Below are 18,710 nucleotides of genomic sequence, written 5' to 3'. Positions count from 1 at the left end.
TCTACAACACAAATATATTCAAAGTGGACTTAGACTATGTTCAAGATAATTAGAGTTTAACTTAATCAAATTACTTGCTAAACTCCCACTCAAAAAGTACATCTCTCTAGTCATTTGAGTGGTTCATGACCCACTTACACTAGCTCAAGTCCGATCATCACGTGAGTTGAGTATAGTTTCAGTGGTAAGCATCCCTATGCTAATCATATCAACTATATGATTCATGATCGACCTTTCGGTCTCATGTGTTCCGAGGCCATGTCTGCACATGCTAGGCTCGTCAAGCTTAACCCGAGTGTTCCGCGTGTGCAACTGTTTTGCACCCGTTGTATGTGAACGTTGAGTCTATCACACCCGATCATCACGTGGTGTCTCGAAACGACGAACTATAGCAACGGTGCACAGTCGGGGAGAACACAATTTCGTCTTGAAATTTTAGTGAGAGATCACCTCATAATGCTACCGTCGTTCTAAGCAAAATAAGGTGCATAAAAGGATTAGCATCACATGCAATTCATAAGTGACATGATATGGCCATCATCACGTGCTCCTTGATCTCCATCACCAAAGCACCGGCACGATCTTCTTGTCACCGGCGCCACACCATGATCTCCATCAACGTGTCGCCATCGGGGTTGTCGTGCTACTCATGCTATTACTACTAAAGCTACATCCTAGCAAAATAGTAAACGCATCTGCAAGCACAAACGTTAGTATAAAGACAACCCTATGGCTCCTGCCGGTTGCCGTACCATCGACGTGCAAGTCGATATTATCTATTACAACATGATCATCTCATACATCCAATATATCACATCACATCGTTGGCCATATCACATCACAAGCATACCCTGCAAAAACAAGTAAGACGTCCTCTAATTTTGTTGTTGCATGTTTTACGTGGTGACCATGGGTATCTAGTAGGATCGCATCTTACTTACGCAAACACCACAACGGAGATATATGAATTGCTATTTAACCTTATACAAGGACCTCCTCGGTCAAATCCGATTCAACTAAAGTTGGAGAAACCGACACTTGCCAGTCATCTTTGAGCAAGGGGGCTACTCGTAGCGATGAAACCAGTCTCTCGTAAGCGTACGAGTAATGTCGGTCCAAGCCGCTTCAATCCAACAATACCGCGGAATCAAGAAAAGACTAAGGAGGGCAGCAAAACGCACATCACCGCCCACAAAAACTTTTGTGTTCTACTCGAGAAGACATCTACGCATGAACTTAGCTCATGATGCCACTGTAGGGGAACGTCGCATGGGAAACAAAATTTTCCTACGCGCACGAAGAACTATCATGGTGATGTCCATCTACGAGAGGGGATTTCCGATCTACGTACCCTTGTAGATCACACAGCAGAAGAGTTAGTGAACGCGGTTGATGTAGTGGAACGTCCTCACGTCCCTCGATCTGCCCCGCGAACCGTCCCGCGATCCGTCCCACGATCTAGTACCGAACGGACGGCACCTCCGCGTTCAGCACACGTACAGCTCGACGATGATCTCGGCCTTCTTGATCCAGCAAGAGAGACGGAGAGGTAGATGAGTTCTCCGGCAGCGTGACGGCGCTCCGGAGGTTGGTGATGATCTTATTTCGGCAGGGCTCCTCCCGAGCTCCGCAGAAACGCGATCTAGAGGTAAAACCGTGGAGGTATGTGGTCGGGCTGCCTTGGAAAAGTTTTCTCAAATCAGCCCTAATTGCTCCATATATATAGGAGGAGGGAGGGGAGGCTTGCCTTGAGGCTCAAGGAGCCCCAAGGGCTGCGCCACCAAGGGAGGAGGAGTCCTCCTCCAATGCTAGTCCAACTAGGATTGGAAAGTGGAGTCCTTCTCTCCTTTCCCACCTCCTTTTTTTCTTTCTCTTTGATTTTCTATCCTTGGCGCATAGGGCCCTCTTGGGCTGTCCCACCAGCCCACCAAGGGCTGGTTTGCCACCCCCAAGGCCTATGGGCTTCCCCGGGGTGGGTTCCCCCCCCCCCCCCCCGTGAACACCCGGAACCCATTCGTCATTCCCGGTACATTCCCGGTAACTCCGAAAACCTTCCAGCAATCAAATGAGGTCATCCTATATATCAATCTTCGTTTCCGGACCATTCCGGAAACCCTCGTGACGTCCATGATCTCATCTGGGACTCCGAACAACATTCGGTAACCAACCATATAACTCAAATACGCATAAAACAACGTCGAACCTTAAGTGTGCAGACCCTGCGGGTTCGAGACCTATGTAGACATGACCCGAGTGACTCCTCGGTCAATATCCAATAGCGGGACCTGCATGCCCATATTGGATCTCACATATTCTACGAAGATCTTATCGTTTGAACCTCAGTGCCAAGGATTCATATAATCCCGTATGTCATTCCCTTTGTCCTTCGGTATGTTACTTGCCCGAGATTCGATCGTCAGTATCCGCATACCTATTTCAATCTCGTTTACCGGCAAGTCTCTTTACTCGTTCTGTAATACAAGATCTCGCAACTTACACTAAGTCACATTGCTTGCAAGGCTTGTGTGTGATGTTGTATTACCGAGTGGGCCCCGAGATACCTCTCCGTCACACGGAGTGACAAATCCCACTCTCGATCCATACTAACTCAACGAACACCTTCGGAGATACCTGTAGAGCATATTTATAGTCACCCAGTTACGTTGCGACGTTTGATACACATAAAGCATTCCTCCGGTGTCAGTGAGTTATATGATCTCATGGTCATAGGAACAAATACTTGACACGCAGAAAACAGTAGCAACAAAATGACACGATCAACATGCTACGTCTATTAGTTTGGGTCTAGTCCATCACGTGATTCTTCTAATGACGTGATCCAGTTATCAAGCAACAACACCTTGTATATAATCAGAAGACCCTAACTATCTTTGATCAACTGGCTAGCCAACTAGAGGCTTGCTAGGGATAGTGTTTTGTCTATGTATCCACACATGTATATAAGTCTTCATTCAATACAATTATAGCATGGATAATAAACGATTATCTTGATACAGGAATTATAATAATAACTATATTTATTATTGCCTCTAGGGCATAATTCCAACAGGTAAGACAAATCTAGCAGGACCTCTCGACGTGTCGACGAACCCGATAGGAGCCGCGTATCTTGTTCTCAGGACACGGTCGGATGAGCGCAGCGTACAGTGGCCTGATAGAAATCTCCTGAGTTGCCCCGGGTTGGCCCCGCACACGACTCTAGTTTGGACCAACACTCATGAGGAGCACTAGCCCGGGGGTTGATTAAATTCCTCGGGGTAGCTATTCCCTATGCAGATTATTATTAGGTGATTAGCAGATTAGAAACCAATGTTGGGTCCTTCCAGACAAGCCTTAACACTACACGATTTATCAAGGGGGTCCCCATAACAACCCCGAACGTGTTAGGAGCGATCAGTTATGGAAACAAACACCGATAGCCGAAACTAAGGCGGCAATAACGGAACAAATCACCCGGCAAAAGGCTAGGCCTTCCGTTATTTACCAAGTATATAGGTGCATTAATTAAATAGCAGTTTAAACATAATGATATCAAAATTACTCATGTTATCACAAGAGACAGTTGGCACCTGCAGCTAGCAAAGCTATTCATTAGAGGTTGAGCAAGCCTACTTAGCCAAATAACATTTGCTAGGAGGGGAAGGTGTTTGGGTTTCATGGCAATAACAGGAGGCATTATATCAAGTGGTAGGTAGCGATCATATATCGAAGAAAACGTGATTCTAAGCATAACAAAGCTAGATACGGTATCAAGGTCACGGTCATCTTGCATGTGATGTCCTCAGCTTGGAACTGCTCGTGATCTTCCTGCACGTACTATCCAGAATCCACGTACTTGCTCTCCGATCCCGATGATACCCAAGATAAAAATAACAGCCAATGAACACCAACACAACATGATGCAACAAACAATATGATGCATGAGAGAAGAAGGAAGCATGCATCACTATTCTAGTCACGTTCATATGCATGAGATGAGTCAATAGAGTTCTGGACAAAACCTCATATTAAGTGATCATGACATGCATGATGATGGCATGAACATGTGCATCACGAGAAAACAAAGCAAAAAACATATAAAGAACGTAGAGAACGGAGCTACGGATCAACCGGAAACTACAAAACAAGATATGGAGTCCTACGGTTCAAATCTACCACAAGCACACTCCAATGGCACTCTCCTGGTATTACCAGGTTGCCACATGATCAAACAAACAAATATAAGTGGGGTGGTGCATGGAAACACACCACACCATCAACAATGCCCACACAAGCTTCAAAACAACTAAAACATGCAATCTATTTTAAACATCATCATGGTAGTTTGTCTACAACATTCAAAGTACCTATAGCCACCCAAATGAGCCAAACAAGATATGAGGCAAAAGCCATTCAAAAGCTCTACAAGCCTGAGCAATAAGTTAATGCAAATGCATCACACATGAGAAGATCTATGGACACAAACTTGGACAAAAATAACAGATTCTGGGACTTAGTGAAAATCTCAGATTTTCACCAGCTGCTTATGCTCTGAAGCATTTTGGTAGCCTCCAAAATGATATCTACAGGAAGTGAATAAGCATGAAATTTAACAGGGAGCTAGACAAACACAAAAGCTCACAAATCTTAGTTTGTTGCATGGGCTGATTCCCAACACATGAGCTTGTGCAACCAAAACAACAAGGGAAGAAAATAACAGCAGATTCTCAGACTTAGTGAAAATCACAGATTTTCACAAAGTTGTCAGTTTCAGCCAAGTGTCAACTTAGCAAGGCACAACAAGTGCATACAAACTCCTATGAATAAAACAAAGACCCCATGTTGTAGAGGGGTTCACCCACTACTGCCACATCAAGGATTCATCCTCATAGGGTCAAAGCACTACATGATACTAAGCTCTAAACATGGCATCAAGACAGAAAAATGATAGTTTATGAAGTTGCTCTAAAGTGAAATCAGATTCCACCAGTGGATTACTGGGATGATTCTACCCCAAAAGCATATATAATACATGGGTACTTGCATGTAACATGTAGGCACAAAGCTAGCTCGAAAATCAACCTAGAAATCAATATGAGCATATAGGAGCATTATCACATGTATCTTAGCACTTGTAGTATCCACTACTCCTACATATGCACACACACACAAGGTTCATAAACCACCACATCACCATAGTGGCAAGCATGAGGGGTTAGCCCTCATGCACAAGTGCATATGTGCACTCATGCCCACACACACACATGCATGAACACATACACACCTACACATAAACATGTGTGCTCACACACCCACACCGTCAAGAGGTGCATCAGGAGGGGCTGCCCTCTTGCACATATGCATGTGCCACCACATGCATATACACACACACTCACATATGTGCACCTCTTTTCATGTGCACACACACAATACTACACACATACACACACTCATATATACATACTACAAATATACCCCACCTAAACACATACACATACATGTCAATCTAGGCCAAAAGAAAAACACCCTACTCTATTTATCCAAAAACAAGATAAGCACACATGTTGCAAAAGGAAAGGGGAAAAAGAAAAGGAAAGGAAAACAAAAGAGAAAAACAAAACAACAATGGGGAGACCCCCTGGGATCGAACCTAGGACCCTCCTAGTAGCACCACACACACATACCACTACGCTAGCACACGGCTCTCGACAGATAAGAGGAGGGAAACAGGATATCGTTCCCCTGTCGAGCTACTGTACCACGAAAATAGAAAATAAAAAGGGGGCCTTCGGGGTCTCAAACCCACGACCACCCATGTAGCAAAACCACCTCCTACCACTCGGCCACGACACGACACTTAACAATAAGGGGGAAGAAACTCTATTGAGCACCCCCTTTGCTACTACCACAGGCCATCGGCGGACGGAACAGGGGAGCCTCAATGGCAGCTCACCGGTGATGAATTGCACCCCCTAAGCTATGCGCGAGGACGGCGGTACCGTGGGGTTTCCATTCCCGGGGTAAACTCACCCGGAGGAAGCCCGCAACGGCGGCTCGACAGAGCTTCTACTTCCGGCGACGGCGACAACTGCTGCGGCAACCGGAGACCTACGCTAGGAGGAGGGAAAGGAAGGGAATGGGATCTGCTCACCCTACGCGTCGAGGAAAGGAGGAAGGCTCGTCATGGAGGAAGAAGGTGACGAAGAGGTGTTGCAGAAGGATCGTCGGAGAGGAGGAAGGGGCCATCGTTGTACCGTCGATGCAGAGGCGCTCGTTGCTTGATCTGGTCGGGGATGGATCTCCCGCAGCCACCGCATGCTCCTGGACCGGTCGCGGAAGAAGAAGGGGCGATGATCTGCCGGCGGCGAGCTTACCAGGGGCCGGCCATGGCGGATGCTCTGCTCGGGAACGCCCCCGACGGCGCTAGAGAGGAGAGGAGGGGGGAAACGGGAACCCTAGGGTTGCGAGAAGGGGTCTGGCTCCTTATATGGCCTCGGGAGGCGAGCTTGGAGCCACAAGATCAAGAGGGGGAAGAATCGGTGGTGGTGGTGGCGTCGTACACAGTGACAACAGTGAGGAGGAAGAAGAGGGATGGGGGTATGGGCTGCTGCTACTGCGACAACAGACCTTCCCTGGCAACGGTGCCAGGAATCGTGCTGCTACGGCTACGCCTATAGGGACTTCCTTGGCAAATATGCAAAGGATTTCCCCGCGGCCTTGGAGCCTTGCGTTGGTGTTCCCTTGAAGAGGAAAGGGTGATGTAGCACAGCGGCGGTAAGTATTTCCCTCAGTTTGAGAACCAAGGTATCAATCTAGTAGGAGGAGCGTTCAAGTCACAAGTACCTGCACAAACACAAAGAGCTTGCACCCAACGCTATGAAGGGGTTGTCAATCCCTTATAGATTGTTTGCAAAGTGAGAACTGAAAGCAACAAAGTAAACAAAACAAAGTAAAAGTGAAAGTGGAGACGATAGTTGTGAATAGACCCGGGGGCCGTAGTGTTCACTAGTGGCTTCTCTCATGAAAGCAAGTAGACGGTGGGTGAACGAATTACTGTTGAGCAATTGATAGAACCGCGCAAAGTCGTGTCGTTATCTAAGGCAATGATTATATCTATAGGCATCACGTCCAAAACAAGTAGACCGATACTTTCTGCATCTACTACTATTACTCCACACGTCGACCGCTATCCAGCATGCATCTAGTGTATTAAGTCCAAAAGAACAGAGTAACGCCTTAAGCAAGATGACATGATGTAGATGGACAATCTCATATCTACGATAAAATCCCATCTTGTTACCCTTGATGGCAACAACACGATGCGTGCCTTGCTACCCCTTCTGTCACTGGGAAAGGTCACCACACGGTATGAACCCAAAACCAAGCACTTCTCCCATTGCAAGAATCATAGATCTAGTTGGCCAAACAAAACCCAAGACTCGGAGAGACTTACAAGGATATCAAATCATGCATATAAGAAATCAGCAAAGACTCAAATATAATTCATAGATAATCTGATCACAAATCCACAATTCATCGGATCTCGACAAACACACCGCCAAAGAGGATTACATCGGATAGATCTCCATGAAGATCATGGAGAACTTTGTATTAAAGATCCAAGAGAGAGAAGAAGCCATCTAGCTACTAACTACGGACCCGTAGGTCTGAAGTGGACTACTCACGAGTCATTGGAGAGGCGATGATGTTGATGTAGAAGCCCTCCAACTCCAAAGTCCCCTCCGGCAGGGCACCGGGAAGGGTCTCCAGATGAGATCTTGCGGAAGCGGAAGCTTGCGGCGGCAGAAAAGTGTTTTCGTGGATGCCCTGATTTTTTCTGCGATTTTAGGGTATTTATAGGCCAAAGAGCTAGGGCAGGGGAGCGCCAGGGAGGCCACAAGCCTGGTTGCCGCGCCCCCTGGCCGCGGCAACAAGGCTTGTGGGCTCCCTGTGGGCCCACTGCCTTGGCCCTCAAGCCTCCCGATCTTCTTCCGTTCTGGAAAAATTTATTTCGGGGATTTTATTCCGTTTGGACTCCGTTCCAAAATCAGATCTGAAAAGAGTCAAAAACACAGAAAAAACAAGAACTGGCACTTGGCACTAAATTAATAAGTTAGTCCCAAAAAAGATATAAAAGGTATATAAAACATCCAAAGTTGACAAGATAACAGCATGAAACCATCAAAAATTATAGATACGTTTGAGACGTATCAAGCATCCCCAAGCTTAACTACTGTTCGTCCTCGAGTAGGGAAGTGATAAAGAATGAATTTTTGATGCTTTCATGCTACCTAGCATAGATGTCCTTTGTAACTCCTCATAGGTGATGTGAATGTTCAGATGCATTAGATTCAAAACAATAGTTTGCTATTGACGTGGAGACAATAGTAATTCAAGCAAACTAGCAAGGTAATCATGAACTTTCGAAATTACAAGGCCAAAAGAAAGTTATCCCTACAAAATCATATAGTCTGGCTATGCTCTATCATCCTTGCACAACGAATTTAAATCATGCACAACCCCGGTATTGGCCAAGTAATTGTTTTCACACCTTTACTTTCTCAAACTTTTTCAACTCTCACGCAATACATGAGCGTGAGCCATGGTTTTAGCACTATAAGTGGTGTGGAGTGTGGTGGAGGTTGCAAGACAAACAAGGAGAAGATGGTCACATTGACTAGGCATATCAATGAGCTATGGAGATGCTCATCAATAGATATCAACGTGAATGAGTAGGGATTGCCATACAATTGATGCACTAGAGCTAAGAGTAAGTGAAAGCTCTTAAAGAGAACTAGTGGGTATACATCCAACTTGCTTGCTCACGCAGACCTAAGGCAATTTTGAGGAAGCCTATCATTGGAATATACAAGCCAAGTTATATAATGAAAATTTCCCACTAGCTATATGGTGGTGACAAAACGAGAGACTCTCAATCATGAAGATCATGGTGCTTAATATGCACAAGTGTGGAAAGATAGTAGCATTGTCCCTTCTCTCTTTTTCTCTCATTTTTTTGTGGGCTCTTTGGCCTCTTTTTTATTTTTATTTTTTTATTTTGGTGGGCATCTTTGGCCTCTTTTATTTCCTCACATGGGACAATGCTCCATCAACGATGATCATCACACTTACAACTCAAAACTTAGAGCAATGATGACTCTATATGGAATGTCTTCGGTAGTGTACCGTGACAATGATCTAGCATGGCATAGACATCAATGGAAACATCATGCTAGCTATCTTATGATCATGCAATGGCAATGTAGAAGTGGTGGCACATGTCATGGTGGTAGTCGTATGGCAATATATCTCGGAATAGCTTCGAAAAAGCCATAGTAGGTAGGTATGGTGGCTGTTTTGAGGGAGGCTATATGGGTGGTTTTGTGCACCGGCAAAAATTGCACGACACTAAAGAAGATAGTGATGGTGGAAGGTGAAAGTGCATCTAAACCATCAACTCAACATTACTCATGAAGAACTCATATACTTGTTGCAAAAGTTTTAGTAGTAATCGAAACAAAGCATTCAACGCATACTCCTAGGGGAAGGGTTGGTAGGTATAAACCATCGCGCGATCCCGACCGCCACACAAAGGATGACAATCAATAGACTAATCATGCTCACACTTCATCACATAGCGGTTCACCATACGTGCATGCTACGGGAATCACTAACTTCAACACAAGTATTTCTAGATCCACAACACCTTACTAATATAACTTCAATATTACCACAACCACAACTCAAAACTAATTGAGATGAATCAAACTTCTCTAACTATTCAATGCACATGAAGGTGGAAGTTTTCATATCCCTTTGGATAACTACCCTTTTTGAGACTACTATCAAAGCATAGATCAACTACCAAGCCATGCACCGCTGTGCTCTAAAAGATATAAGTGAATCACATAGAGCAAAATCAACTAGCTCTAAAGATATAAGTGAAACACATGTGAGCTGAATTGTCTAACCAAAGGATATAAGTGAAGCTCGACAAAATCACGGTGAGTGCATGTCTCTCTCTCTAGGTGTGCAGCAAGGAATATTGTGACACAACAAAAATAAAATACTCCTACGATACAAGACACTCCAAGCAAAACACATATCATGTGGTGAATAAAAATATAGCCCCAAGTAACGTTACCGATGGATTGAAGACGAAAGAGGGGATGCCTCCTGGGGCATCCCCAAGCTTAGGCTTTTTCGGCATCCTTGAATCAACTTGGGGTGCCTTGGGCATCCCCAAGCTTGAGCTCTTGCCACTCTTTATCTCTTTGTCCATAAGAACTACACCCAAAACTTGAAAACTTCACAACACGAAACTTAAACAGAAACTCGTGATATCATTAGTTAAGAAAGCAAACCACCACTTCCTTAGGTACTGTAGCAAACTTAAATTCTACTTATGTTGATGTTGGGTTACTGTATTTTCAATCTTCCATGGCTAATACCACCCGATACTATCCATAGTTTCATCAAAATAAGCAACCAACTCAACAGAAACAGAATCTGTTAACAGCAAACCAGTCTGTATCAATCTGTATACTTCGTATACTTCTGGTACTTCACAAATTCTGACAAATTACGACAGTCTGAAGAATTTGCGTAGCAATCAGCAGCAAAACGAATCAACTCAAAAGCTCTTACAGAAAAAAAAATGAAAATTCTTTTCGTGAGCAGAAAGTTTCTGTCTTTTCCAGCATGACCAAACGATCATCCCCAAGACTAATCATAACGGTTTTACTTGGCACAAACGCAAAAGAAAAACAAAAAACACAATCATAACAGAATTATGAAAGTGTGTAAAACACAAAACAAAAAGAAAATGATAGATTCATTGGGTTGCCTCCCAACAAGCGCTATTGTTTAACGCCTTAGCTAGGCATAAGGCAAGCATATCTAAGTCTAACATACTCCCTATGCATAGGCATTTTATAGGAAAACAAATTGGCAAGACAACCAATAGTTACCAAATGCAAGGAAGAAGAAAGAGACAATAGAAATCTCAACATAACGAGAGGTAATTGGGTAACATGAAAGTTTCTACCACAATATTTTCCTCTCTCATAGCAATTACATGTGGGATCATATTCGATTTCAACAATGTAGCTAACACATAGGATATTCTTTTCATGATCCACATGCATGCAAAGTTGACGCTCTTCAAAAATAGTGGGATTATCATCAACTAAAGTCATGATTTCTCCAAACCCACTTTCAATATTATTGCAAATATCATATTCATCATGAGGTTTAAACACATTTTCAAGATCATAAGAAAGATCATCACCCCAATCATGATTATTGCAATAAGTAGTGGTCATAGCAAAACTAGCATCCCCAAGCTTAGGGTTTTGCATATTTTTAGCATGATTGTCACTAATAGAATTTATAGTGAAACCATTGCAATCATGCTTTTCATCCAAGTAGCCCTCGTGAATCACTTCGTAAATTTCTTCCTCACAATTTTCAGATTCACGCATCTCAAGCAAAACTCCATAGAGAAAGTCAAGTGCACTCAACTTACTAGCAATTGTTCCACATAAGTGGATCTCTTAAAGAGATTAGCAAGTGGATGAGGATCCATATCACTAGATTTTCAGCAAGCGAAGATGCAAGCATATTGAAGGCACATGGCAACACAAGCAAACAGAAAGCAAGCGAGAGAAAAGGGCGAACGAAAAGGCGAACGAAAAAGGCAAAAGACAAAAAGAAAACGGCAAAGGAGAAAGGCAAAAAGGCAAATGAAAACGGAAAACGTGAAGTGGGGGAGAGGAAAACGAGAGGCAACTGGCAAAAAAAAGGTAAATGCAAGAGATGAGTTTGTGACACTTACTTGGATAGATCTTGACTTGATCTCTCCTCCCCGGCAATGGCGCCAGAAATCCTTCTGCTACTGCGACAACAGACCTTCCCTGGCAACGGTGCCAGGAATCCTGCTGCTACGGCTACGCCTATAGGGACTTCCTTGGCAAATATGCAAAGGATTTCCCCGCGGCCTTGGAGCCTTGCGTTGGTGTTCCCTTGACGAGGAAAGGGTGATATAGCACAACGGCGGTAAGTATTTCCCTCAGTTTGAGAACCAAGGTATCAATCCAGTAGGAGGAGCGTTCAAGTCACAAGTACCTGCACAAACACAAAGAGCTTGCACCCAACGCTATGAAGGGGTTGTCAATCCCTTATAGATTGTTTGCAAAGTGAGAACTGAAAGCAACAAAGTAAACAAACCAAAGTAAAAGTGAAAGTGGAGACGATAATTGTGAATAGACCCGGGGGCCATAGTGTTCACTAGTGGCTTCTCTCATGAAAGCAAGTAAACGGTGGGTGAACGAATTACTGTCGAGCAATTTATAGAACCGCGCAAAGTCGTGACGTTATCTAAGGCAATGATTATATCTATAGGCATCACGTCCAAAACAAGTAGACCGATACTTTCTGCATCTACTACTATTACTCCACACGTCGACCGCTATCCAGCGTGCATCTAGTGTATTAAGTCCAAAAGAACAGAGTAACGCCTTAAGCAAGATGACATGATGTAGATGGACAATCTCATATCTACGATAAAAGCCCATCTTGTTACCCTTGATGGCAACAACACGATGCGTGCCCTACTGCCCCTTCTGTCACTGGGAAAGGTCACCACACGGTATGAACCCAAAACTAAGCACTTCTCCCATTGCAAGAATCATAGATCTAGTTGGCCAAACAAAACCCAAGACTCGGAGAGACTTACAAGGATATCAAATCATGCATATAAGAAATCAGCAAAGACTCAAATATAATTCATAGATAATCTGATCACAAATCCACAATTCATCGGATCTCGACAAACACACCGCCAAAGAGGATTACATCGGATAGATGTCCATGCAGATCATGGAGAATTTTGTATTGAAGATCCAAGAGAGAGAGAAGCCTTCTAGCTACTAACTACGGACCCGTAGGTCTGAAGTGGACTACTCACGAGTCATTGGAGAGGCGATGATGTTGATGTAGAAGCCCTCCAACTCCAAAGTCCCCTCCGGCAGGGCACCGGGAAGGGTTTCCAGATGAGATCTCGTGGAAACGGAAGCTTGCGGTGGCGGAAAAGTGTTTTCGTGGATGCCCTGAATTTTTTCTGCGATTTTAGGGAATTTATAGGCCAAAGAGCTAGGGAAGGGGAGCGCCAGGGAGGCCACAAGCCTGGTTGCCATGGCCCCCCTGGCTGCGGCAACAGGGCTTGTGGGCTCCCTGTGGGCCCACTGCCTTGGCCCTCAAGCCTCCCGATCTTCTTCCGTTTGGAAAAAAATATTTCGGGGATTTTATTCCGTTTGGACTCCGTTCCAAAATCAGATCTGAAAAGAGTCAAAAACACAGAAAAAACAGGAACTGGCACTTGGCACTGAATTAATAAGTTAGTCCCAGAAAAGATATAAAAGGTATATAAAACATCTAAAGTTGACAAAACAAAAAGATGTATCAGTTGCGCGCTAGGTAAAAGAGGGAGATGGGCCAGGGAAGGAGGGAGCCGGCCCAGGTGCGCCACTCTAACAAAACAAAAAGGGGTTTTCCATTTAAAACAAATCCAGAGTCAGTTAAATCACCTAGGGAAATCTAGGGTTCCAAAAATAAAAGTAAAACAGCCCTGGTCATAAGGGAATTATGACCCATTTAAATAAAATACAAAGTTGATTTTTGGGGCACTAAAAATAAATACAAAACAGCATTATATAAACCTGTTTTGTAAATAAAACCCACATTACATAAAGTTTTAAAAAAACCTAGACATATCTCTACACCCACGAGAATTAGCACTAAAAGATCAACACTTTTAAAACAGGTTCTAACATGGGCTCAACATAAGGTGGAGAAGGGTTTTATAAAACCTTGTTTGAAAGCAAGCATGGTTTGAAATCCTCATCACATCAACACAATCACACCCCACTCATGATGGAACAAGCACACATCACACAAACTATCAAACACAAATGAACAAGCAACACCACACACAAAGGGTTGACATAAAATCATGAAGCCAAGCAGCAAGGTGGAGACACACCAAGATCACATGAAATGATATCCACATGCATTGACAATATGGAACCAACAAGGAAAGGTTTCCCAATATGCCAAGGTTACATCTCGGGCATTACACATGCCTCCCCGTATTTCACCTCGTAGTGAAAGAGGGCTTTCACATGGTCTTGTACGCTCTTTATGCTCATTGTTGGAAGTGAGGAGATGGAGTTGGAAAGCTTGTAAACTATGAACTCAGAGGTGAGTTGTTTATGGTTTTGGGACACAAGCTCGTCATCAACCCTCTTGGCTCGACACATGTGAAGTGGTAGACAGCTCATAATGTGCCATCCGGACCTCGGTCGTCACATGCAACCATGTAACGCACCTTGATATCCAAATGAACAACTTTGTGTGGACGATAATGCGTAACCGAAAAGTCATCCAACCACATCTTCAATTCCACGAGTGTTTCAAACTTTGACCTGGGCAAAATACCGTTCTTCCCATGTTTATCCCGGTGAGAAGTTGGCTAACTCCAAGCAATATGCCTTTGTCTCCGTCAACCACGGCTTCATCCACAAGACTAAGATCCTCGAGCAATGGTGTCCGGTGATCTCTTTGTAATACCTTGTTGAAAGCTTTGGCCTCCTTGGCCGTGAACCCTTCCTCATCAACTTCTTCATCGGGATCGCCATCGTCCGACTCTGATGCATAGCCACGGGAGTACGGAATGGAATAGTCCATGATCTCTTGCAAATAGTATTGGTTCAAATCATCAATGTTGTTGTCATGGAGAACAACATCATCATTCTCATCATCCGCATGCTCATTATTCTCCTCGCGATGCTTCATCTTGGATATTCGAAATCAGGGTCAATATTGGCCTCACTTGTTGGGTCAAAAGAGGTTCAATCATGTCATCTTAGTTCAGCGTGAAGGACTATTATCAACAATTGGAGAGGCAGACTCGTTTAAATCCAAGTACAAGTTAGCATCAGCCTTTTTTATGGCAAATAACTCTAGAGCCTTGTCTAGTGATTCGGCCACCGTCTTTTTGTATGCAACACAACGTTGTCCGGAGTTCACATGCATGTTCTTTTAACGAATGTGCATTCCAAATCCCACATCATGCCTAGGGCTTCGATGTCACATAATATAATGTGGATGTCTGACTGTCGGACGCCACACAAAAATATTAGGATAGTAAATTTATTTCAAACATGGTTTATTTTATGATTTTCTTGCGTTAACAAGTTAGATTTGTTCATTTTACTGACTTTTGTGAAAAAGACAAGAACATGAACATGAACAAAAGCTGCAAGGAGCCAAACCGAAACCACGCCACCGTCGCATATGTGACGGGTAGGAAAACAACAGGCGGCCGCAGAAACCCAGTGCGTGCACGGTGCGCCAACACAAAACGGGAGCCGTCACGGTCATCATCTCACCGTGATTACCCACTCGCTTTCGTCCTGTCGCGCACGCCGAATCCAAGCCGAGACGCCATCCGTGACGACGAAGCGCCGTGCGCCGGGCCGGTACGCGGTGGTGGCTCGAAGATAACATAGTTATTGTGCACTCCATCCACCACGAGGACGGTTCAAGATTAGTTTTCGGTTCGCAACAAGTACTGATGTGTTCCGATGATACGGGGTGCAGATTAGACAAACACCACTGTATTGCTGCTCGCATGGAAAAGTGCCACTACTTGCTGTAGTGTTCTACTACTACGACATGTTACACTACACATACAGAAGATGACGCAGAGGTGGCTAGCATCGCGATATATGAGAAATCAAAAATCAACGACTTATGCAGCGACTACTAGTTCTTGTCCTTGTTTATTCACCTTCCACCCGAGAGGCCGGAGACGGCCGAGACGTCGCCGGAGGTGGGGCTGGCGTCCGTGGTGACCGTGGACGGGAAGGACATGGCGAACGAGTCGAACCCGTCGTTCTGCATCAGCGCCAGCGTGGTATAGCTGAGGAACGTCGGCACGACCTCCGGCATGGCCACCTCGCCCTCCAGGTACTGCGTCACCTGCCGCATCCCGGGCCGCGCGTCCGGCAGCGGGTGCGCGCACATGAGCCCCAGCTTGATCGCCAGCCTCGCCTCGTCGGCGTCGTACTTGCCGCACAGCCGCGGGTCCACCGTGTCCAGCCCGGCGTGCCTGCGCTCGTGCTCCTGCACCCAGTCCAGCAGCACGTTCTGGTCGTCGGCGGCGATGCACCCCAGCGGGCGGCGCCCGCAGGTCACCTCCAGCACGAACACGCCGAAGGCGAACACGTCCGTCACCGGCGTCGCCTTCCCCGTGCGCACCAGCTCCGGCGCCAGGTACCCCATGGTGCCCACGACGTGCGTCGTCTGCGGGTCCACGCCGTGGTCGTACAGCCGCGCCAGCCCGAAGTCGCCCAGCCGGCCGTTCATGTCGGCGTCCAGCAGCACGTTGCTGGCTTTGATGTCCCGGTGGATCACGATCTTGTCCCAGTCCTCGTGGAGGTACAGCAGGCCGGACGCGACGCCCCTGATGATCTGGAACCTCTGGCTCCAGCCGAGGACGGGCTTGGCCTTGTCGTGCAGGTACTTGTCGAGGCTGCCGTTGGGCATGCAGTCGTACACCAGGAGGAGCTCCCCCTGCCGGCGGCAGTAGCCGAGCAGCTGCACCAGGTTCCGGTGCCGGAGGTGGCCAAGGCTGACCACCTCGGCGATGAACTCCTTCATGCCCTGCTTGGAGTCGTGCGACACCCGCTTCACCGCGATCTCGAGGTTGGACTTTGGGAGCACGCCCTTGTACACCCTGCCGAAGCCGCCGGTGCCCAGCAGCTGCCGGTTCTTGAACCCCTTGGTGGCCTTGTACAGCTCCTTGTACGCGAAGCGGTGCGGCCCGAACTCCACCTCCCAGTCCTCGCGCACCTCCGCGTACCTGATCCGCGTGCGCACGAACATGAAGAAGGCGATGGCCAGCACGAGGACGAACGCCGCGGTGGCGATCGGGAGCACGATCTCCAGCACCTTGGACCGTGGCTTGGGGCCGAACCGCGGCAGCGACGGGAGCTTCGAGGTGTCGAGCGGCGGCGCCGGGCCGTTGAGCGCGAAGCTCCAGCCGAGAACGTAGTGGCGCGTGAAGATGACGCCCGTGGCCGCCGAGAACCCGACGTACGCCGTGTCGGTGACGACCGCCGAGAGGTTGACTGGCGCGGAGATGAGGGGCTTCCTGGGCCTGGGCACGTCGAGCGGCGCCATGGCGACGTCGAGCCGGGTGGTGGCGCCGTCGTAGTCCACCCAGACCTGCATGGGCTGGCGGCTGATGAGGCTGAGGTTGTTGAACACGCCCGTGGCGTCGTCGTACCAGCCGGCGGAGTGGTTCTGCACGGAGCGCAGGCTGTTGAGGTCGACGCCGACGTGGTTGCTGTTCATGTCCTGGAACTCCGGGTTGAGCATGGTGTCGAGCTCGACGGCGAAGACGCCGTTGTCGGGCTTGCCGTTGTCGGTGACGTTGAGGATGCCGAGGTACTGGCCGGCGTTGAAGGTGGAGAGCCTGGTGCTGGGCGCGACCACGAACGCCATGCCGTTGTCGCTGAGCACGGTGAAGTTGGAGACGATGGCGAAGACGAAGGCGACCGAGAAGGACTGCACGGCGCCGTTGCGCATGCGGAGCGGCGTCGGGTGGAACGCGTGGCCGGCCGCCTGGCTCGTCCCGTTGCTGAGCGCCAGCAGGCCGTTGGGCGCCACGGCGGCCATGCCGTCGAGGGTGAGGTTGGCGCGCGCGAAGCCGTTGTAGGCGAACTGGTCGGCCGCCTGCGCGGCGCCACGGCCGAAGCCATGGGCACCGAGGAGGAGGACTGGGAGGAGGAGGAGGAGAAGGCGGTGAGGGCCCATCGGAGGGAAGCGTGCGTGCGTGCGTGCGTGCGTTGCTTGCGGCGCCTCGGTCTCTTGTGCGAGCAGCGGCTCAGGCCTGTGGTTTGTAGTGTAGAGTGTATAGTGGACTGCCGCGTGTGAACGATGCGATTCCAAACTTGGCGATGGTGCGACGCATTGACCCGAACGGCGAGTCGTCGTTCAAAATCTGCTGCTTTGGGTGCGAGTAATCAAGATTGTGTTGCTAACGTGGGTGGGGAGGGGTGCTTGCTAATCAGAGCTAACGTGGGTGGGGAGTACAATCAGAGCTGTGCAAGATCACGGTACAGAGACAAACTATGCCACTAGTGCTCCAGTGGAGACCTTGCGCTGCGTACGTACGCGTGCACTATACTTCGACGACCCCAGGAGTCAAAGTCAGAAAGCAGTTGATACAAAAATACGACATTATGACAGGAGTGAGTGGTTGAGCGTCACACCGCAACACTGTATCGTAGTAGCCTGTAGATGATAGGATAGATACGTATTAGGCAGCTCTGTCATATAATAATAATATTCATACGGAGTATTATATTAATAAATGATATTGTTTTTTATAATACCTAATATAATAAATTAGTATTTAAATTAATTTATTAATTATTAATATAAAATGATATAATATTTAATATGATGTGGTCACCTCACTTCTTATTTACTAATATGCTACATTATCAAATAAATCTATTTGATATAGGAGTATATGATATATTATTACTTATGATACTTTTATTACGAATAGCCTAATTGCGACGAAATTGAGTTGGTGTTGGTGCGTCCTTGTTTGACTCCTCGTGACATTGCGCCCTCTT

The 18,710-nt window shown here is 46.7% G+C and overlaps 1 protein-coding gene across 1 annotated transcript; it reads right to left on the bottom strand.

Annotated features, from left to right (window-relative positions):
- Nucleotides 1–15,661: 15,661 nt before the first annotated feature.
- LOC123427332 (L-type lectin-domain containing receptor kinase SIT2-like) lies at nt 15,662–18,148 on the bottom strand. The gene has a single exon (XM_045111348.1). The coding sequence runs from the start codon at nt 17,878–17,880 to the stop codon at nt 15,847–15,849; it is 2,034 nt and encodes a 677-aa protein (XP_044967283.1). The 5' UTR covers nt 17,881–18,148; the 3' UTR covers nt 15,662–15,846.
- Between the last annotated feature and the right edge of the window lie 562 nt (nt 18,149–18,710).

This window comes from Hordeum vulgare, chromosome 2H (assembly GCF_904849725.1).
Source record: "Hordeum vulgare subsp. vulgare chromosome 2H, MorexV3_pseudomolecules_assembly, whole genome shotgun sequence".
Taxonomy (NCBI): domain Eukaryota; kingdom Viridiplantae; phylum Streptophyta; class Magnoliopsida; order Poales; family Poaceae; genus Hordeum; species Hordeum vulgare.
Note: the sequence above shows the minus strand (reverse complement) of the source record. Positions and strands in the feature narration are given on the sequence as shown.